The following is a 24,402-nucleotide window of genomic DNA, read 5'->3' on the forward strand; positions in this document are numbered from 1 at the left end:
GAATATATGGCAAATATGAGTAAATTACGGCATTATTCTAATAATGCTGGCCTTCCGTTCTGAGATGTTAAACAGACAGGTGGGAAAGCATACAGGCTGCCGACAATGTAGCTGTACGCCATTTGCCTAAACGTGTAATGTAAACACTTCAACCACAAAATGTGTATTTGACACTGTAGGTTTCTGCAAAAAAAAGTTTTTATTTTTTTATTTTGTAGGTGTGACTTCATTGTGGCCGCCGTTTTTATCGACACATAATAGTTACATGGAAACGCACCTATCAGGAAATTGTCGCGTCTATTTTCTATGCGAACTTTCTAAATATCGAACAAAAAATACACTGGACAAGTTAATGGAAACATAGCTAGTGACATGTAGTCAAAGTACAGTTTGACTTGATAGTTTCCTCTAAAGTGGTGTCCAAGTACATTCAAAACTTTGTTAAAACTTTGTTTACAGTCTTTGAAGATATTATAACATGTATATGAATGCATTGTCTTATTAGCCCAGTGAAACGTATGCCATTTAAAATGCCCAACTGTTAGTAGTGATACAGTTTGTTTCAGTTGTCTTCTGGTTTTTAGGGTCCAACTGAATAATAACTAAGTGGGCTGCAACTACCTATCTGTTACACTCAACTACCTAACTGTTACACTCAACTACCTATCTGTTACACTCAACTACCTATCTGTTACACTCAACTACCTATCTGTTACACTCAACTACCTATCTGTTACACTCAACTACCTATCTGTTACACTCAACTACCTATCTGTTACACTCAACTACATATCTGTTACACTCAACTACCTATCTGTTACACTCAACTACCTATCTGTTACACTCAACTACCTATCTGTTACAAACAACTACCTATCTGTTACAAACAACTACCTATCTGTTACACTCAACTACCTATCTGTTACACTCAACTACCTATCTGTTACACTCAACTACCTATCTGTTACACTCAACTACCTATCTGTTACACTCAACTACCTATCTGTTACACTCAACTACCTATCTGTTACACTCAACTACATATCTGTTACACTCAACTACCTATCTGTTACACTCAACTACCTATCTGTTACACTCAACTACCTATCTGTTACACTCAACTACCTGTCTGTTACACTCAACTACCTATCTGTTACACTCAACTACCTATCTGTTACACTCAACTACCTATCTGCTTTAAGTTGGTCTGATAGAAAACACTAAGCCCCCATCACCACACAGGCAGACAAGCACACACACAAAAATAACGTGAAGGGGGTGGGATGGGGTGGCTAAAAACAGAATGAAGGTTAAGCATTTTCTATAAGCACCAGCAGAGCTGAATTTCAATTAGTGACAACATTTACAAGCTTGCGTAAGATGACACCACGTGTCAATCCACTTCGCTATAGTCTAACACAGTTCATGTTCTTCATCCATCCCAAAGCTATATGATAATACTACTACATGACACACTATCATAATGCCTTGGGGAATTGTACCTGTGGCCGACTGACCGTTATGTCAATCAACTTGTGATTTGAGGTTTTATTCTAAATGATCGACAAAACATCCCCGTTCCATGTCTCGTGTCATTTTCCACGTTCATCAATTCGGAGATTGGACAGAATAATAACATAATAGAAATAACAAATAGAAAATAGAATAAACTCAATAAAATTGCATACTCCCAAAATAGCCTATAGACAGAAATTGTAAAATGTCTAAATGAGAGAGTAAATGTCCTGATAAGTCCTATAGAACAAGTTCACCATTTCCCTCCTGTACTGTTCTGTGTTAATGGCAGTTGAACGTATTCAGGAAGTTCCCTGCTCCTTGTGCTTTATCCCACTATGTTGGACAGCTGTAAAATCGTGTAGACAGGTTGTCATACAACAATCAAAGCTTCAGTGAATGGACTGTAATGCTAAACATTTAACATACAATACTCCCAACACTGGGACAGCGGCCCAGCCAATGCTCTAGCCACATGCTCCGGCGAGGAGGAGCTTGCAGCTCAAGTGGGATGCCAATCAAAGCATAAACTTCAAATTGTATCTGAGAGATCAGGCTGAGACCTGGGGGCAGGCACATCAGTTGGAGCTCAATTGTTGATGTGGTCACATCCAACGGTATTGCAGCGAAAGAGAGCAGCTGAGATTGAAAGAATAGCAGAAGAACCATTGTGACCTATTACTGCTGTGCTTCCTGGCCACTTTCTCTTTGACTTCTTTACGCTTCGGTCTCGTGTTCCGACGTGTTTTGGCAGACGACTCGGCGGAGAGGATGTCTTTCCCCCAGTTGGGCTACCCTCAGTACTTAAGTGCCTCCCAAGCGGTGTACGGCGGGGATCGCCCGGGGGTCCTGACTCCGTCGTCCCGGGGAGGGAGCTCTGAGTTAGCGGGAAACCAGTCGGCTGCTGCGGCTGCAGTCACCTCGGTGTTGGGCATGTACGCAAACCCCTACACTGCACACAACTACAGCGCATTCCTTCCTTACAGCAGCGCTGACCTGGCTCTGTTCTCTCAAATGGTAAGGGCTGTTTCTATACTTCTGGTGTTGTATTATAGTGGTCTGTATGGTTGCTTTACGTCAAAGTGTGTCACTTATTTTGCCTGGAAAAAGCATGTGAAAAGACGGCTGAGAACTATTCATTCTGCGGTTTCTTTACAAGTTGCATATCCTCGCGCTCTCCGAAAGTTTGTTGATAAGAAATGACAATGCATCTCTAACTTTTATCTACACGTCTTAAATATTGGAGTAATGTTCATTATTCGTAAACCTACTTTGGGAGTGTATTAGTCGTTTGAAGTGGGAGTTTGTTCCAGCTGCATTAAAATAAATATTGTTGGATCTACAAGACGAGACAAAAACCGGTGTGCCGTTCGGTTTGAGGGAGAAGTGATTTAGTATAAAAGAGCGTTTAGTCTAGATAATGGTGCTTGTGACACAAATGATATAGTTTAGTTGATTTTAATTATTATAGCATTGGTCCTCGGCTTCTGAAATGTCACTAAAGACAGCTATTCGTTTTGGTGAATCGAAACAACAAAGGCCTTTGCATGAATTTGTCACGCACACAAATCATTTAACTGTTAGGATAAAATAGTAGCTATATAAACAAAACCATTTACGTCAAAACATAGTCCAGGCCTCGACAATGACCTACACATTATATTATCATTTTGTCTCGCAACATAGTTCTACTTTGTTCTATTCATTTCGAGGATAATTATTTGAGGATAATTAAGACGTACGTATTTATGAAATATATATTTTGAAGGTTTATAGCCTGACATGTTAAAATAACCATTTACAGATTCTTTCCAAAAGAATGCAGTTGATCGCTACAGCACCCGGTTACACGAATGCAGCGAGTCCAGGCCTTCTTTAACAGACGTCACAGTTTCTCCTTCTGCATCAAATAAATCATTTACAATCATGTTGACATTGACGTGTTATACTGTCCTACAAAATACACTTCATTTAACAATTGCAATACTTACTTTCGTCTGTATTTGATACAGAAATAGTATTTCTTAAATAACAATAGGAACAGACTAGGCCGCAGTGGCAACTGACACCATTTCGGTCAAATGCATTAAAAGTAGTTCCACTCACCTCAGTAATTAAAACGCGAAAACGTGTCATGAATATATGTGTGTGTATAGCTATACTCTTAAATATGAAGGCTGAAATATAATACATCAGTTATGAGTATTATAGTTTTCGGAACTTTTGGACGTTATTGAAGGACATTAATCCCAAACTGTAATTCACATAAACGAGTTACAGGGATATCCAAGCGAGTAGGCCCATTTTTAAATGCTATTCATGTCGAAATATATGCGTGGTATTAGGCATTTATAGAAATTCACGTGTTTCTAAGCAACATATTAACCAATCCTGTGGCGTTGTTCATCCTTCCAGGGCTCCCAGTACGAGCTGAAGGACAGTCCTGGCGTCCACCCCGGCAGCTTCGCGGCCCACACCTCGCCAGCTTTCTACCCTTACGGTCAGTTCCAGTACGGGGACCCGGCCAGGCCCAAGAACGCGACCCGGGAGAGTACCAGCACGCTGAAGGCCTGGCTCAATGAGCACAGGAAGAACCCCTACCCCACCAAGGGAGAGAAGATCATGTTGGCCATCATTACTAAGATGACCCTGACGCAGGTGTCCACCTGGTTCGCTAACGCCAGGAGGAGGTTGAAGAAGGAGAACAAGGTGACGTGGGGAGCCAGGAGTAAAGAGGACGAGGATGGAAACATCTTCGGCTCCGACAACGAGGGAGACGCGGAGAAGAACGATGACGAGGAGGAGATCGATCTAGAGAGCATCGATATAGACAAGATAGACGACAACGATGGAGATCAGAGCAATGAGGAGGACGATGATAAACCGGAGGGCAGAGAGCGAAACCGAGAACTGGACAGTCTAGAGAAACGGCGGGCCTTCGCTCTGCAGCACGAGGCCTTCGACAAATCTAAGAACTCAATTTCCTCCGGGAAGGAACTTTCTGATAGCAACAGCAACACCAGAGTTGTGTCCCCGGACAGACAGGGAAGTTTTCAGCTCCCAGTGAACAATAAACCTAAAATCTGGTCGTTAGCTGAGACGGCTACCAGTCCTGATAGTTCTGTCAAGTCCACCTCTCCCTCCGGCCCTACCGGTCACACCCCGCCTCAGATGCAACACCCAGCCTTTCTGCCCTCTCACGGACTATACACCTGCCAGATAGGCAAGTTCCATAACTGGACCAACGGAGCTTTCCTGGGGCAGAACTCTCTGCTCAATGTCCGGTCGTTTCTAGGAGTTAATCAGCACCATCATCATAACCTCCACTTACAGACCCAGCTGCAGCAGCAGCAGGCCTCGGTGTTGGTGTCGCCCGGAGCCTCGCCACAACTCAGCCCCAAGCACATAGGTAGGTCTGCACCAGTTAGGATCGTCTGCCCAAAGCTTGATTTACTGTTCTATTTGGGAAGCAAAAATCATAGAAAATACTGTTAATGCAGAATGCATAGCCTATCAATTGGATTTTGTCCAAAAGTGCTTTTTAAAACGACTAAAATGTCTACACACACACACACACACACACACACACACACACACACACACACACACACACACACACACACACACACACACACACACACACACACACACACACACACACACACACACACACACACACATTATTTGTTATAATAATCATCATTATAATAATAACAATGACACAGAAGCATTAAGTTATTACTTAGGTATTTAATAATAAAAATAAAATATATTTTTTTGGTAATTTTGTAACGAGTTAAATCCTTTTATTTCAGACCGTGAAAACGTTGTAAGAAGTGTCTCTCCTCCAACGCAATCTCTGAAGTCCTCATTCAGACCCCTTCATGATGGGTAAGACGCTGTTTGAATGATTGGCTAAACGCAGTTTAAATTATATCAGTAAGACTGATATTCTAATATTGTAATATCAAATGATTTCCTCCAAAATGGTGCCATTCTGTGTGTTGTGGTTAGGCTCTTAGAAGGTATAGGGACTGGTTTCTTGGTGGACAGATGTGAGAGGTGGGTCTGACTTCTAAAAAAAGAGTTGTTCTTCCCCGGGTGACACGGGGTTTCGGCTCCAGCCCCCCCTCTCCTAATTCCCTCTCTCTGGAGGCTGACTACTTATCAAGTCCCCCGTAAAACGGGACCTGTCTGGGGCTCGGCTTCCCTAAAGACCCCGGGGAGCATCCCGGCCCTGGGGAGCGTTCTAGCAGAAGACTTCTCCCCGTCTGGAGTGCTAACATTTACACTGACCCTCTTTCTTCCCACTGTTAGCACTAGGCCGCTGCTGGCAGTACCATCCTCAAATGACGGCCTGTTTGTGTGTGTGGTTTGGCATGTATTATACACACGTGGGATCATTCGTGTCATAAATGATATGCTTTAAATAGAAGTTCCTGATATAGGTAAAACGCGTCGACAGGAACACTTGAAGAGATATAGAATCCTAGATGACATGTTCTGTATGTTGACCCAGTGACTAGGCTACTTGAAAATACTATTCTATTGTATAGAAAAACGGTTCTGTCTTTTCATTGTTCTCTTCGTCCTCCTCTGTGCTCTTTCAGCCCCAGGACTCAGCAAGAAGCCCCGCAGCTGGTTCTAACGGCCCTCTCCTCGGCTTGATCAAGACATTCTGCCCTGGGGAAAAAAAGACTTTACGCACTCAGAAAAGGACAATGAGAAATAACTTAATTCACCATAGCATTCAGAGCAAATGGCTAATTTGATATAAACTCCTGTGGCAGGATCTCGTCTATTGTTGTAAATAATGGCGCCTGTTATTCCCTGCTCTTTACCCCGGGACGTTTGGTAGTCTTTTCCTTCTGTCTTTCTTCTGCTCTGTACATACACTGATTTACATGTGTAAATAGTGCGTTGACGACATTTGTCCAGATCGTATATTTTGTCTAATAAACGAAATGAAATTATCGAGAAATCAGAATATAGATCTTTAGTTTTTTCTGTATTTTCTGGATCAAACAGCTCTGACACGGTGACATATTTAGAGAACAGGGGACGCAAGATTATTCTCTGTTGCACAAGATTATTCAACAATTTGGTTCAACCTAGTAGATTATTATCAGTATAATTATTATTACTAATAATAACACTAACAATAATAATAATAACAATAATAATATTGCCATTATTATTATTGTTAGTGTTATTATTATTATTGCTATTATTATTATAATTATTATTAGTAGTGGTAGTATTACTACACACATCCGTCAGGGTAAATGGTTTATCATAACTAACGCTAAGACGTTTCATTCCAATGTAATCATTAGCAGCTGAGAGGAACCCGCCTTGCACCTCGTCCCCTGTTAGAGAGAGGGTAGAGCGGGTTAAGCAGCGGATAATACCGACCCTCTCATCTAATGTTATTCCACTTTCTCCAGTTAAATGGGGAGGGAGCGTCGACGCATTGAGGTGCTAATAACCGGCCAGATGGTTGCTGGTGCCGGGAAATGGACAGAAGCAGCTGGGAGCATCATTAAGTAATAATGTGGGAACGCCCTGCCCAAACAAAATCAAATGGTTAAAATCTAATCTGTCAGAAAGAGAAGTCGATTCGGTAATATATTATTAATAGTGAGAGGTTAGCGGTCAGGTGACGTTGTTTAGCAGGGTTACTAACTGTGTTGGGGTCCGGCCAGCTACATGTGATCGGAAAAGTTATAGGGATGGCTATTGGGACTGAAGGAAGCTCATTCTATTGCAATCACTTTAATAATAGTTTCATGATGAGGAACAACTGCAAGGATTATGGTGATGTCATTTGAAGTGTAACATTGTTTTGGTTATTGGAATGAACGGTGGTAATGTGGATCCACAACGATCAGACTTCACTACAGAATCAGAACGATATCTTCGGCCGACATTAAACACGATAATATTAACAGGTTTCATTCAAATTAAAACAACTATAAAACACATATAAACCAATAATAGCCACCTACAACTGGTTTTTATAACAATTACATTTCATGTTACATATTTTGTGGGGATAACGCAATGTCAACATCCCTATTGAAAATGGTTAAATTGAATATTTTATTGTAGTATTTGCAATAGACGAATATATGTTGTATTCGCTGTTTGGAGGTATGGCAGGCTGAACGTGTCGGCTGGCTCGGTGCCTGTCTATTGTTGTATCACAGCGACCTCTATAGGCTTCAGTACATTTACAGATAAATAATATAGACCAAGTCAAAATATTTTCACTTTAAACTCTAGAAACACTTGACAACTTGGAACTTTTTACAATTTCGAATAAGCAACCAAAGTTAGCCTAGAATATGAGTCAAAAGAGTATATGTTATCAAAGTTTTATTTGCTCCCAAGTGGCGCAGCGGTTTACGGCACTGCATCTCAGTGCTTGTGTCATACACCAGAGACACATTGGTTCGATTCCAGGCTGTATCACAACCGGCCGTGATTAGGAGTCCCATAGTGTAGCGCACAATTGGCCCAGCGTCGTCCGGGTTCGGGTTTGCCCGGGGTAGGGCCTCATTGTAAATAAGAATGTATTTTCTTAACTGACTTTCCTAGTTAAATAAAGGTTAAATAAAATAAACTATCTCACAGTGTGTGTGGTCAGATAAAGTTTAGAATATAATTACTCTTAGAAGATTAGAAACATATGTTCTATATAGACTTTAAACCATAACCGTTTTCCCTTTGCCCCGTTGCTTGTGAGGGTCAAATCATTTCCATTCAGCGTTAACAAAGGCTATTTAAAATACTTGTTTTCGAATCATTTTACAAAGACTAAAGATTGGTGTTGTCCTATATTTTAGTAAACTTGTGAGATTATTTCGCAATGAAAACTTATTTGAGTATTTTTTCCAAAGAGCAAGGCAGAGTGACGGAGGTCTAACAGAATTGAATTAATCAAATGAAAATCTAGGCCACCTCAGTGCGCACTGCAGCACTCTCCACCGTGTTAATTCCGGGGTCAAAGTGGCTTTATTTTTCACTAAACGTTGACTTCTCTCAAGGAGAGGAACATTTATGCGCATAAATTTGTGACATTTTGATGGCAGTTCGCTAAACAGTTACGCCGTTAAAAGCCTGTTCTAAAATGAACCAGGTCAGAGGGTGGTAAAGGCAGGACAGGGTCAGATGTGTTTGTTGTGCCTTCTGACAAAAACACAATTCATTATATTATCAGCAACTTTGTTTAGCTATACACAGAGCTCAGCCATCTCTCAGATCTCCATCGGTAGGTTCATTCATGTATGGATTTGGGGATGATGATTACTTCTGTAAGATCACGCGCCATGAAGTTTCAATCGCCCTTGTAAATTACTATGAAGGAAAAAAGGAAAATCAACCCAGTCAAGACGCAACATGAAACGCAGAAATAAAAAAAGTACTTATAATATAATTAACCAGATAATGTCTGAATAAACAACATGCCTCAGTGTTTAAATGCGCTGATATATTCAGATGGACAAAAGACAGCCCTTCCCGGAAGTCAAGGCATGGAATGTCATCTTTTACTCGACATTCGCACGTCACATCTTCTCACGAGCCTTTTGTAGTTGAAATGAAATAACCCCCCCGGTGTCTGGTTTCTGGGTTTTGTAGCGAAGCACCTTGAGGTTTGCAGCGCCGCTAGCTGCAGCCTGCCATTATATTATGTTTCCCTAATATATACAACAACACAAATCATTTAGCGGTGGATGTACAGTTGATTGTTTAATGAGTAATAAAGCGGCTAGGAGCCTATAATTAGGCTGTCACTGTGAGCTGGTCCTCCCAGCGCCCCGGGCCACAGCGGAGAGAGACGCCATTAACACTCCAAACAAATACATTTAAGACCGAGTAGAGATACACTGGAGAGGTGGTTCGATGTTAATGCGTAGGAAAGTTATCTAATGTTTACCGCCTGTTATTTAGTGGCCAACAAGTGTAAACGACAACACAAAAACAACAGCCCATGGTGTAATAAAGTAACAACAACTATTATTAGTTTAATGACAGAAATTATTATAATAATGAGCAGTCGGGGCAATTACCTTTTCCAATGAATTAAAGTGAAATACAGTTGAATATATTATTGATTTAATGGTTGCTCATGTGATAAAACACAGAAATATAGAAACAATTACATGTATGAAAATATTTAAAATTAATTAGACTTTTAATAATTCCTATTAACAAAATAGAAGTTACATACATTTTAATAATGAATACGTAAACATTAGATGCCAATGCAAATTGTCACTAAATTGCTGCTGTTTTGAGGAAGAACATTGGACATATGGGAATCCAGAAAGTGTACAATATTATAACACAATGTGTTGTTGACACTCATGTTATTATTTACCCAGGTCTAACCCGGTCTAACCCGGTCTAACCCGGTCTAACCCTAACCCGGTCTAACCCGGTCTAACCCGGTCTAACCCTAACCCAGGCCTAACCCGGTCTAACCCTAACCCAGGCCTAACCCGGTCTAACCCTAACCCAGGCCTAACCCGGTCTAACCCTAACCCTAACCCGGTCTAACCCTAACCCGGTCTAACCCGGTCTAACCCGGTCTAACCCAGGCCTAACCCTAACCCTAACCCGGTCTAACCCGGCCTAACCCGGTCTAACCCAGTCTAACCCTAACCCAGGCCTAACCCGGTCTAACCCTAACCCAGGCCTAACCCGGTCTAACCCTAACCCGGTCTAACCCTAACCCGGTCTAACCCTAACCCTAACCCGGTCTAACCTGGTCTAACCCGGTCTAACCCTAACCCGGTCTAACCCGGTCTAACCCGGTCTAACCCTAACCCAGGCCTAACCCGGTCTAACCCGGTCTAACCCTAACCCGGTCTAACCCTAACCCTAACCCTAACCCGGTCTAACCCGGTCTAACCCTAACCCTAACCCGGTCTAACCCTAACCCTAACCCGGTTTAACCCTAACCCTAACCCTAACCCGGTCTAACCCTAACCCTAACCCGGCCTAACCCGGTCTAACCCGGTCTAACCCTAACCCTAACCCGGTCTAACCCTAACCCTAACCCGGTCTAACCCGGTCTAACCCGGTCTAACCCTAACCCTAACCCGGTCTAACCCGGTCTAACCCTAACCCTAACCCTAACCCGGTCTAACCCTAACCCTAACCCGGTCTAACCCTAACCCTAACCCGGTCTAACCCTAACCCTAACCCGGTCTAACCCGGTCTAACCCTAACCCTAACCCGGTCTAACCCGGTTTAACCCTAACCCGGTCTAACCCGGTCTAACCCTAACCCTAACCCGGTCTAACCCGGTCTAACCCGGTCTAACCCTAACCCGGTCTAACCCTAACCCGATCTAACCCGGTCTAACCCTAACCCGGTCTAACCCGGTCTAACCCTAACCCGGTCTAACCCGGTCTAACCCTAACCCGGTCTAACCCTAACCCGGTCTAACCCTAACCCTATTAACTCTCATATTATTATTTAACTAGGCAAGTTAGTTCAGAAAACTTCCTTATTTACCCCGGCCTAACCCGGTCTAACCCGGCCTAACCCAGCCTAACCCGGTCTAACCCGGTCTAACCCGGCCTAACCCGGTCTAACCCGGTCTAACCCTAACCCTAACCCGGTCTAACCCGGCCTAACCCTAACCCTAACCCGGTCTAACCCGGCCTAACCCTAACCCGGTCTAACCCGGCCTAACCCTAACCCTAACCCTAACCCTAACCCGGTCTAACCCTAACCCGGTCTAACCCTAACCCTAACCCAGCCTAACCCGGCCAAACCCTAACCCGGACAGCGCTGGGACACATATTTTCCATGTGGTCTCGGGCCGTGGTCCCACACCATACTATGCCTTTTGTTGCTGAACACCAACAGTGACCCTTTGCTGCCTGAAATCTGACACAATGTAGCGATCCATTTACTTTGCTGTAGAGTTGTGTCTTGTGTGTGAGTGTGGGTGAGCAGAGAGGTGACACCGCGGAGGGAAAGTTTATCATTGGCTTGTCTTTTGGCAGGAGCAGCCTATTCACCCAACCCTCTGCTTTACAACACAGTCGTCTCTGCCTCTTTCATCCAGAGATGTCTGTTGTCTTTCTGAAGATGCCTTAATCCAATCATCTCCATAGTGAGAGAGAGCTGGCTGAATACCTCCTGTAGTTTGGCCCAGCTGGGAGCGACAAGTCAGTCAGTAGCAACACTACAACAATGTCCCAACACCGTGTTCAGCTGACTACTCTGCTGCTCCTTGTTTCAGGAACACAATGGGTTGAATGGGACGGATGGCATGGTCACAGGCCTTTCTTTCCAAGAGGAACAGGTCAGTATCAAACACGCCACAGGAAGAGACTGGGTTGGTGGGGGCTGGATGGGACAGGGTTGGTGGGGAATGGATAGGACTGGGTTGGTGGGGGCTGGATGGGACTGGGTTGGTGGGGGCTGGATGGGACTGGATTGGTGGGGAATGGATAGGACTGGGTTGGTGGGGGCTGAATGGGACTGGGTTGGTGGGGGCTGGATGGAACTGGGTTGGTGGGGGCTGGATGAGACTGGGTTGGTGGGGGCTGGAATAGACTGGGTTGGTGGGGGCTGGATGGGACTGGGTTGGTGGGGGCTGGATGAGACTGGGTTGGTGGGGGCTGGAATAGACTGGGTTGGTGGGGGCTCGATGAGACCGGGTTGGTGGGGGCTGGATGGGACTGGGTTGGTGGGGGCTGGAATAGACTGGGTTGGTGGGGCCTGGATGAGACTGGGTTGGTGGGGGCTGGATGAGACTGGGTTGGTGGGGGCTGGATGAGACTGGGTTGGTGGGGGCTGGATGGGACTGGGTTCGTGAGGACTGGATAGCTGTGTTGGAGGGGCTTAGTTGTTTGGTTAGTTGAAGGGGGCTGCATGGTTCTTGTGGAGGGGGAGGGGCTGGATAGCTGGGTTAGAGGGGACTGAGAATAGGTTGGGGCCTGAGACACATGGCTCTCTCACAAATAGCAACAACGACTTGGCAGCTGCTGATGATTCGCTCTCAAGCCCTGCTGACCAGGCCAGAGCAGGCCAGAACAGGACAGAGGAGAACGTGGAGGTAGACACTTTCTGGCTAATAAACAGCTCTGTGTTTTGATCAGCAGAGAGCAGAATAGGAGGACCATTCCCTGTGTGTCCTAGAGCAGATCAGAGATCCTCAGAGGTAACGGACTGGAGAAGCAACAAAACACTACTAGAGCCTTGTGGACAACATGTTGCTCTGCACCTTGGTCAAAACACACCCCAGATATACTGGGGGCTCATTAGGGTCAAAACAGCCCCAAATATACTGAGGCTTCATTAGGGTCAAAACACCCCCCAAATATACTGAGGGCTCATTAGAGTCAAAACACCCCCACATATACTGAGGGCTCATTAGGGCCAAAACACGCAGCCAGATATACTGAGGGCTCATTAGGGCCAAAACACCCCCCAAATATACTGAGGGCTCATTAGGGCCAAAACACCCCCCAAATATACTGAGGGCTCATTAGGGCCAAAACACCCCCCAGATATACTGAGGGCTCATTAGGGTCAAAACACAAAACACGGCCAGACATACTGGGTGCTCATTAAGTTCAAATCATACTGCCAGATATACTGAGTGCTCATTAAAATGAAAACACAGCCCAGATATACTGGGGACTCATTAGGGTCAAAACACACTTGAGATATACTGAGTGCTCATTAGGGCCAAAACACGCGGCCAGATATACTGAGTGCTCATTAAAATGAAAACACAGCCCAGATATACTGGGGACTCATTAGGGTCAAAACACACTTGAGATATACTGAGTGCTCATTAGGGCCAAAACACGCGGCCAGATATACTGAGTGCTCATTAAAATGAAAACACAGCCCAGATATACTGGGGACTCATTAGGGTCAAAACACACTTGAGATATACTGAGGGCTCATTACGGTCAAAACAGCCTTCAAATATACTGAGGGCTCATTAGGGTCAAAACACGCGGCCAGATATACTGAGGGCTCATTAGGGCCAAAACACGCGGCCAGATATACTGAGGGCTCATTAGGGTCAAGACACACCCCAGATATACTGAGGCCTCATTTGGGCCAAAACATGCGGTCAGGTATACTGAGATCATTAGGATCAACCCCCCCCCCCCCCCCCAATATACTTGGAACTCATTAAGGTCAAAACACACAGCTGTAAATACCTGGGGCTCATTAGGGTCAAAACACAACCAACATATACAGGTGGCTCATTAGGGTCAAAACACACAGCCAGATATACTGAGGGCTCATTAGGTACAAAACAGCCCCCAGATATACTGAAGGCTCATTAGTGTCAAAACACACCCCAGATATACTGAAGGCTCGTTAGGGTCAAAACACACCCCAGATATACTGAAGGCTCATTAGGGTCAAAACACACCCCAGATATACTGAGGGCTCGTTAGGGTCAAAACACACCCCAGAAATACTGAAGGCTCATTAGGGTCAAAACACACCCCAGATATACTGAAGGCTCATTAGGGTCAAAACACACCCCAGAAATACTGAAGGCTCATTAGGGTCAAAACACACCCCAGATATACTGAAGGCTCATTAGGGTCAAAACATACCCCACATATACTGAAGGCTTACTAGGGTCAAGACATTTCCCAAATATACTTAGGGCTCATTAGTATAAAAACATCCCCCCAAATATACTAAGGGCTCATTAGAATCAAAACATCCCAAACCTATTAAGGATCCGCCTATTTTTTTTCAATATTCCCCTAAAATGACAAACCCAATGATATGCATATTATTGGTACCATTTGAAAGGAAACACTTTGAAGTTTATGTAAATGTGAAATGAATGTAGGAGAATAAAACACATTAGATCTGGTAAAAGATAATACAAAGAAAAAAACAAGCTGTTTTTTTGTACCATCTTTGAAATGCAAGAGAAAGGCCGTAATGTATTATTCCAGCCCAGGCGCAATGTAGATTTTGGCCACTAGATGGCAGCAGTGTATGTGCAATGTTTTAGACTGATCCAATGAACCATTGCATTACTGTTCAAAATGTTGTATCAAATCTGCCCAAATGTGCCTAATTGGTTTATTGATACATTTTCATGTTCATAATTGTGCACTCTCCTCAAACAATAGAATGGTATTATTTCACTGTAAAGTGGACAGTGCAGTTACAGTAACAAGAATTTAAGCTTTCTGCCCATATTGGATATGTCTATGTCCCGGGAAATGTTCTTGTTACTAACAACCTCATGCTAATCACATGAGCCTACGTTAGCTCAACAGTCCCACAGGGGGGACATCAATCCTGTGAGTTTATAAGAGACGGTGGCAGAAACATTACGTACAGAATAAGTTACAAATACCGCTGAAAAACACACACAATGGCACAATGGGTTATGAGCCTGTAAAATGGCAGCCATCTCCTCCGGCGCCATTTGTCCAGTAATGATGGAAGTACACTACCGTTCAAAGGTTTGGTGTCACTTACAAATGTCCTTGTTTTTGAATGAAAAGCATTTTTTTTGATCCATTAAAATAACATCAAATTAATCAGAAATACAGTGTAGACATTGTTAATGTTGTAAATGACTATTGTTGTTGAAAATGGATGTTTTTTTTATGGAATATCTACATAGGCGTACAGAGGCCCATTGTCAGCTGCCATCACTCCTGCGTTCCAATGGCACATTCTGTTAGCTAATCTAAGTTCAGAATTTTAATAGGCTAATTGGTCATTAGAAAACCCTTTTGCAATTATGTTAGCACAGCTGAAAACTGTTGTTCTAATTAAAGGAGCAATACAACTGAGCTTCTTTAAACGAGTTGAGTATCTGGAGCATCAGCATTTGTGGGTTTGATTACAGGCTCAAAACTTCCAGAAACAAAGGACTTTCTTCTGAAACTCGTCAGTCGATACCTGATCTGAGAAATGAAGGTTATTCCACGAGAGAAATTGCCAAGAAATTGAAGATCTGGTAAAACGCTGCGTTCTTCTCCCTTCACAGAACAGCGCAAACTGGCGCTAACCAGAATAGAAAGAGAGGTAGGAGGCCCCGGTGCACGCCTGAGCAAGAGGACAAGTACATTTCAGTGTTTAGTTTGAGAAACAGACGCCTCACAAGTCCCAAATGGCAGCTTCATTAAATAGCGCCCGCAAACACCAGTCTCAAAGTCAACAGTGAAAAGGTGACTCTAGGATACTGGCCTATTTTCTTAACTCTATTTCTTGACCTACATTGTTGGTTAAGGGCTTGTAAGAAAGCATTTAACGGTAAGGTCTACACATGTTGTATTTGGAGCATGTAACAGATACAATTTTATATGAGTTCAGTTGATGTGACAGTATTTAATAATCCTCTATATGGCTGACTGTATTTATTATTATCTATATGACTGACTGTATTTATTATTATCTATATGGCTGACTGTATTTAATAATCCTCTATATGACTGACTGTATTTATTATTATCTATATGGCTGACTGTATTTATTATTATCTATATGACTGACTGTATTTATTATTATCTATATGACTGACTGTATTTATTATTATCTATATGGCTGACTGTATTTATTATTATCTATATGACTGACTGTATTTATTATTATCTATATGACTGACTGTATTTATTATTATCTATATGGCTGACTGTATTTATTATTATCTATATGACTGACTGTATTTATTATTATCTATATGACTGACTGTATTTATTATTATCTATATGACTGACTGTATTTATTATTATCTATATGACTGACTGTATTTATTATTATCTATATGGCTGACTGTATTTATTATTATCTATATGGCTGACTGTATTTATTATTATCTATATGACTGACTGTATTTATTATTATCTATATGGCTGACTGTATTTAATAATCCTCTATATGGCTGACTGTATTTATTATTATCTATATGGCTGACTGTATTTATTATTATCTATATGGCTGACTGTATTTATTATTATCTATATGACTGACTGTATTTATTATTATCTATATGACTGACTGTATTTATTATTATCTATATGACTGACTGTATTTATTATTATCTATATGGCTGACTGTATTTATTATTATCTATATGGCTGACTGTATTTATTATTATCTATATGACTGACTGTATTTATTATTATCTATATGGCTGACTGTATTTAATAATCCTCTATATGGCTAACAGTATTTATTATTATCTATATGGCTGACTGTATTTATTATTATCTATATGGCTGACTGTATTTATTATTATCTATATGACTGACTGTATTTATTATTATCTATATGGCTGACTGTATTTATTATTATCTATATGGCTGACTGTATTTATTATTATCTATATGACTGACTGTATTTATTATTATCTATATGACTGACTGTATTTATTATTATCTATATGACTGACTGTATTTATTATTATCTATATGACTGACTGTATTTATTATTCCACTATATGACTGACTGTATTTATTATTATCTATATGGCTGACTGTATTTATTATTATCTATATGCCTGACTGTATTTATTATTATCTATATGGCTGACTGTATTTATTATTATCTATATGGCTGACTGTATTTATTATTATCTATATGACTGACACTGTATTTAATAATCCTCTATATGGCTAACAGTATTTATTATTATCTATATGGCTGACTGTATTTATTATTATCTATATGGCTGACTGTATTTATTATTATCTATATGACTGACTGTATTTATTATTATCTATATGGCTGACTGTATTTATTATTATCTATATGGCTGACTGTATTTATTATTATCACTGACTGTATTTATTATTATCTATATGACTGACTGTATTTATTATTATCTATCACACAATGTAACATTATCTCATCACACTGTATTTAATTATCTATATGACTGACTGTATTTATTATTATCATCACACTATATGATGACTGTATTTATTATTACACTGACTGTATTTATTATTATCTATATGACTGACTGTATTTATTATTATCTATATGAACTGTATTTATTATTATCTATATACTGACTGTATTTATTATTATCTATATGGCTGACTGTATTTATTATTATCTATATGACTGACTGTATTTATTATTATCTATATGGCTGACTGTATTTAATAATCCTCTATATGGCTAACAGTATTTATTATTATCTATATGGCTGACTGTATTTATTATTATCTATATGGCTGACTGTATTTATTATTATCTATATGACTGACTGTATTTATTATTATCTATATGGCTGACAATTTAACACTGACTGTATTTATTATTATCTATCACTGTATTTATTATTATCACTGACTGTATTTATTATTATATATATGACTGACTGTATTTATTATTATCTATATGAACTGACTGTATTTATTATTATCTATATGACTGACTGTCACTGTATTTATTATTATCAATATTTATTATTATCTATATGACTGACTATTTATTATTATCTATATGACTGACTGTATTTATTATTATCTATATGGCTGACTGTATTTATTATTATCTATATGACTGACTGTATTTATTATTATCTATATGACTGACTGTATTTATTATTATCTATATGACTGACTGTATTTATTATTATCTATATGACTGACTGTATTTATTATTATCTATATGGCTGACTGTATTTATTATTATCTATACTGACTGTATTTATTATTATCTATATGGCTGACTGTATTTATTATTATCTATATGAACTGTATTTATTATTATCTATATGGCTGACTGTATTTAATAATCCTCTATATGGCTAACAGTATTTATTATTATCTATATGGCTGACTGTATTTATTATTATCATGGCTGACTGTTTTATTATTATCTATATGACTGACTCTATATGGCACTGTATTTATTATTATCTATAACTGTATTTATTATTACACTACTGTATTTATTATTATCTATATGACACTGTATTTATTATTATCACTGACTGTATTATCTATATGGCTGACTGTATTTATTATTATCTATATCTGACATTTATTATTATCTATAGACTACACTGTATTTATTATTATCTATATGGCTGACTGTATTTATTATTATCTACTGACTCTATATCTGACTGTATTTATTATTATCACTGACTGTATTTATTATTATCTATAACTGACTGTATTTATTATTATCTATATGGCTGACTGTATTTATTATTATCTATATGACTGACTGTATTTATTATTATCTATATGGCTGACTGTATTTAATAATCCTCTATACACAGTATTTATTATTATCTAATGGCTGACTGTATTTATTATTATCTATATGGCTGACTGTATTTATTATTACTATATGACTGACTGTATTTATTATTATCTATATGGCTGACATCTTATCAGCTGACTGTATTTATTATTATCTATATGACTGACTGTATTTATTATTATCTATATGACTGACTGTATTTATTATTATCTATATGACTGACTGTATTTATTATTATCTATATGACTGACTGTATTTATTATTCCACTATATGACTGACTGTATTTATTATTATCTATATGGCTGACTGTATTTATTATTATCCTGACTGTATTTATTATTATCTATATGGCTGACTGTATTTATTATTATCTATAACTGTATTTATTATTATCTATATGACTGACTGTATTTATTATTATCTATATGGCTGACTGTATTTAATAATCCTCAGCTAACAGTATTTATTATTATCTATATGGCTGACTGTATTTATTATTATCTATATGGCTGACTGTATTTATTATTATCTATATGACTGACTGTATTTATTATTATCTATATGGCTGACTGTATTTATTATTATCTATATGGCTGACTGTATCTATATGACTGACTGTATTTATTATTATCTATATGACTGACTGTATTTATTATTATCTATATGACTGACTGTATTTATTATTATCTATATGGCTGACTGTATTTATATTATCTATATGGCTGACTGTATTTATTATTATCTATATGACTGACTGTATTTATTATTATCTATATCTGACTGTATTTATTATTATCTAATAACTGTATTTATTATTATCATATGACTGACTGGGTTCTGACTGTATTTATTATTATCTCTGCACTGTATTTATTATTATCAATAACACTGTATTTATTATTATCTATATGGCTGACTGTATTTAATAATCCTCTATATGGCTAACAGGTTCTATATGGCTGACTGTATTTATTATTATCTATATGGCTGACTGTATTTATTATTATCTATATCTGACTGTATTTATTATTATCTATATGGCTGACTGTATTTATTATTATCTATATGGCTGACTGTATTTATTATTATCTATATGACTGACTGTATTTATTATTATCTATATGACTGACTGTATTTATTATTATCTATATGACTGACTGTATTTATTATTCCACTATATGACTGACTGTATTTATTATTATCTATAGCTGACTGTATTTATTATTATCTATATGACTCTATATGACTGACTGTATTTATTATTATCTATATGACTGACTGTATTTATTATTATCTATATGGCTGACTGTATTTAATAACCTCATGACTGGTATTTATTATTATCATGACTGACTGTATTTATTATTATCTATCTGACTGTATTTATTATTATCTATATGGCTGACTGTATTTATAATCTATATGGCTGACTGTATTTAATAATCCTCACTGACCTATATGACTGGTATTTATTATTATCAGACTGACTGTATTTATTATTATCATGGCTGACTGTATTTATTATTATCTATATGGCTGACTGTATTTAATAATCCTCTATATGGCTGACTGTATTTATTATTATCTATATGACTGACTGTCTGACTAATCTCTGACTGACTGTATTTATTATTATCTATATGACTGACATTATTATCTACATGGCCCTATATGACTGACTGTTATCAGACTGACTGTATTTATTATTATCTATATGACTGACTGTATTTATTATTATCTATATGGCTGACTGTATTTATTATTATCTATATGGCTGACTGTATTTAATAATCCTCACTGACTGTATTTATTATTATCTATATGGCTGGTTTCTATAGTCTGTATTTATTATTATCTATATCTGACTGTATTTATTATTATCTATATGACTGACTGTATTTATTATTATCTATATGACTGACTGTATTTATTATTATCTATATGGCTGACTGTATTTATTATTATCTATATGGCTGACTGTATTTATTATTATCTATATGACTGACTGTATTTATTATTATCTATATGGCTGACTGTATTTATTATTATCTATATGACTGACTGTATTTATTATTATCTATATGCACAATGTGACACTACCTCATCACACAATGTAACACTACCTCATCACACAATGTAACACTACCTCAACACACAATGTAACACTACCTCATCACACAATGTAACACTACCTCATCACACAATGTAACAACATCACACAATGACACAATGGGTTCATCACACAATGTAACACTACCTCAAAACACGATGTAACACTACCTCATCACACAATGTAACACTACCTCATCACACAATGTAACACTACCTCAAAACACGATGTAACACTACCTCATCACACAATGTAACACTACCTCATCACACAATGTAACACTACCTCATCACACAATGTAACACTACCTCATCACACAATGACACTACCTCATCACACAATGTAACACTTCCTTTATGAGAAAAGATTACAGTCAGAGTGCAGTTTAACTGCAGCATTTCTGACTGCAGTTACTGCACTTTTACCTCAATTCCGAATATCAATCTTTTTAGTAAGAGTAGGTACCTCAGCACCTGCCGGAGTTTGGTAAATAACAGTTCTACCCACAGGGTTTCTGATCTCTGATTAGTTACGCTCAGGGTTCTAGGCTCTATCTGCACCAATTAACTACCCTCAAGGCTCTATCTCTGCACAATAACACAATTACATCAGGGTTCTAGGCTATATCTCTGCACCAATAACATAACTACACCCAGGGTTTCAGTCTCTATCTCTACACCAATAACATAACTACACCCAGGGTTTCAGTCTATCTCTGCACCAATAACATAACTACACCCAAGGTTTCAGTCTATCTCTGCACCAATAACATAACTACACCCAGGGTTTCAGTCTCTATCTTTACACCAATAACATAACTACACCCAGGGTTTCAGTCTCTATCTCTACACCAATAACATAACTACACCCAGGGTTTCAGTCTCTATCTCTACACCAATAACATAACTACACCCAGGGTTTCAGTCTCTATCTCTGCAACCAATGACAGAACTACACCCAGGGTTCAGTCTCTATCTCTACACCAATGACATAACTATACTCCACAACGCTGAGTGTTTCAGACTGTTAGATAGGAGAGATAGAGAAGCCATTTTAAATATCAGTGATTTATGATCTCAGATTAGTTATATGTTTATCTATCTGTCTTACAAAATGACAGATATGTCTTTTTGCATTAAAACCTTTTTAAAAATCTGACCGCTTGTCCTATTCAAACTCGGGTGAAAGTTCACCTCAAGATCAGCCCGTAAACTGAAGACTTTTTAAAAATCTGACCGCTTGTCCTATTCAAACTCGGGTGAAAGTTCACCTCAAGATCAGCCCGTAAACTGAAGACTTTTTAAAAATCTGACCGCTTGTCCTATTCAAACTCGGGTGAAAGTTCACCTCAAGATCAGCCCGTAAACTGAAGACTTTTAAAAAATCTGACCGCTTGTCCTATTCAAACTCGGGTGAAAGTTCACCTCAAGATCAGCCCGTAAACTGAAGACTTTTAAAAATCTGACCGCTTGTCCTATTCAAACTCGGGTGAAAGTTCACCTCAAGATCAGCCCGTAAACTGAAGACTTTTTATAAATCTAGTGTATTGGTGTATTTCTTCACATTTAACATGTAAAGAAGTTGTCAATCCTGGCACAGCTTGCGTGTCCCTCCTATCCAGCGAGGCGATTCAGAAGTCACTAGGCCACCGTACTGATGTCTGTGTACAGTGTCTTGCCTTTTAACTATGATTAGGACAGTTATGATGCACTGCAGCCTTTCAAATATGGACGAAAGCAGCTGACATGCCAGCAGTTGGTGCGAGGCAGGCAGGGGAGCACAGGATTGGACGATGAAGTTATCCCAACCTCCAAGTCCTCCGCAGGGTCTCCCAGCCTGTTGTTCCCAGACACACCGTCAGACCCACCGGCCCCAATCAGTGGCTTCAATGGCACCCTATTCCCTATATAGTGCACTACTTTGGACCAGAGGCCTATGGGTTTTGGCCATTTGGGGCACAGGCAGAAATATAGAAGGGGGAGCAGGGTGGTGTAATCTGGTGCGATCTACCGTGTCAGTGCAGGAAGGTCTGGCACATTGATGTGTGCCTCTCTATCTCTCCTCAGGAAGCGCTGCTGAGAGTCTCTTTTTGAGCTCCTGGTCTGCTTCAGGAGCTGCTTCAAACCCTGACAGTTTAACAGCTGTGTGGAGCGACGCCGGGATGAAGGGCTTGTAGTGTATTACTTACACTATAGAGTGATATTAACACTGGAGAGTATATACTGTAGTTTACACTATAGAGTGATATTAACACTGGAGAGTATATACTGTAGTTTACACTATAGAGTGATATTAACACTGGAGAGTATATACTGTAGTTTACACTATAGAGTGATATTAACACTGGAGAGTATATACTGTAGTTTACACTATAGAGTGATATTAACACTGGAGAGTATATACTGTAGTTTACACTATAGAGTGATATTAACACTGGAGAGTATATACTGTAGTTTACACTATAGAGTGATATTAACACTGGAGAGTATATACTGTAGTTTACACTATAGAGTGATATTAACACTGGAGAGTATATACTGTAGTTTACACTATAGAGTGATATTAACACTGGAGAGTATATACTGTAGTTTACACTATAGAGTGATATTAACACTGGAGAGTATATACTGTAGTTTACACTATAGAGTGATATTAACACTGGAGAGTATATACTGTAGTTTACACTATAGAGTGATATTAACACTGGAGAGTATATACTGTAGTTTACACTATAGAGTGATATTAACACTGGAGAGTATATACTGTAGTTTACACTATAGAGTGATATTAACACTGGAGAGTATATACTGTAGTTTACACTATAGAGTGATATTAACACTGGAGAGTATATACTGTAGTTTACACTATAGAGTGATATTAACACTGGAGAGTATATACTGTAGTTTACACTATAGAGTGATATTAACACTGGAGAGTATATACTGTAGTTTTCACTATAGAGTCATATTAACACTGGAGAGTATATACTGTAGTTTTCACTATAGAGTGATATTAACACTGGAGAGTATATACTGTAGTTTACACTATAGAGTGATATTAACACTGGAGAGTATATACTGTAGTTTACACTATAGAGTGATATTAACACTGGAGAGTATATACTGTAGTTTACACTATAGAGTGATATTAACACTGGAGAGTATATACTGTAGTTTACACTATAGAGTGATATTAACACTGGAGAGTATATACTGTAGTTTACACTATAGAGTGATATTAACACTGGAGAGTATATACTGTAGTTTACACTATAGAGTGATATTAACACTGGAGAGTATATACTGTAGTTTTCACTATAGAGTGATATTAACACTGGAGAGTATATACTGTAGTTTACACTATAGAGTGATATTAACACTGGAGAGTATATACTGTAGTTTACACTATAGAGTGATATTAACACTGGAAGTATATACTGTAGTTTACACTATAGAGTGATATTAACACTGGAGAGTATATACTGTAGTTTACACTATAGAGTGATATTAACACTGGAGAGTAT

The 24,402-nt window shown here is 38.9% G+C and overlaps 1 protein-coding gene across 1 annotated transcript; it reads left to right on the top strand.

The window, feature by feature from the left end:
* Window positions 1-2,083: 2,083 nt before the first annotated feature.
* Window positions 2,084-6,494, top strand: LOC124025052 (iroquois-class homeodomain protein irx-1-like). The gene is made up of 4 exons (XM_046338733.1): window positions 2,084-2,532; window positions 3,931-4,924; window positions 5,331-5,406; window positions 6,126-6,494. Exons 1-4 carry the CDS (start codon window positions 2,287-2,289, stop codon window positions 6,181-6,183), a joined length of 1,374 nt encoding a protein of 457 aa, XP_046194689.1. The 5' UTR covers window positions 2,084-2,286; the 3' UTR covers window positions 6,184-6,494.
* Window positions 6,495-24,402: the final 17,908 nt, after the last annotated feature.

The sequence above is a fragment of the Oncorhynchus gorbuscha genome, unplaced genomic scaffold (genome assembly GCF_021184085.1).
Source record: "Oncorhynchus gorbuscha isolate QuinsamMale2020 ecotype Even-year unplaced genomic scaffold, OgorEven_v1.0 Un_scaffold_2138, whole genome shotgun sequence".
In the NCBI taxonomy this organism is placed as follows: domain Eukaryota; kingdom Metazoa; phylum Chordata; class Actinopteri; order Salmoniformes; family Salmonidae; genus Oncorhynchus; species Oncorhynchus gorbuscha.

Excerpts from the sequence above, each read along its gene's own strand:
- LOC124025052 (XM_046338733.1), top strand. The coding sequence starts at position 2,287 with ATGTCTTTCCCCCAGTTGGGCTACCCTCAGTACTTAAGTGCCTCCCAA. Across the intron at positions 2,533-3,930 it reads TGGCTCTGTTCTCTCAAATG|GGCTCCCAGTACGAGCTGAA; the intron begins GTAAGGGCTGTT and ends TCATCCTTCCAG. Across the intron at positions 5,407-6,125 it reads TTCAGACCCCTTCATGATGG|CCCCAGGACTCAGCAAGAAG; the intron begins GTAAGACGCTGT and ends GTGCTCTTTCAG.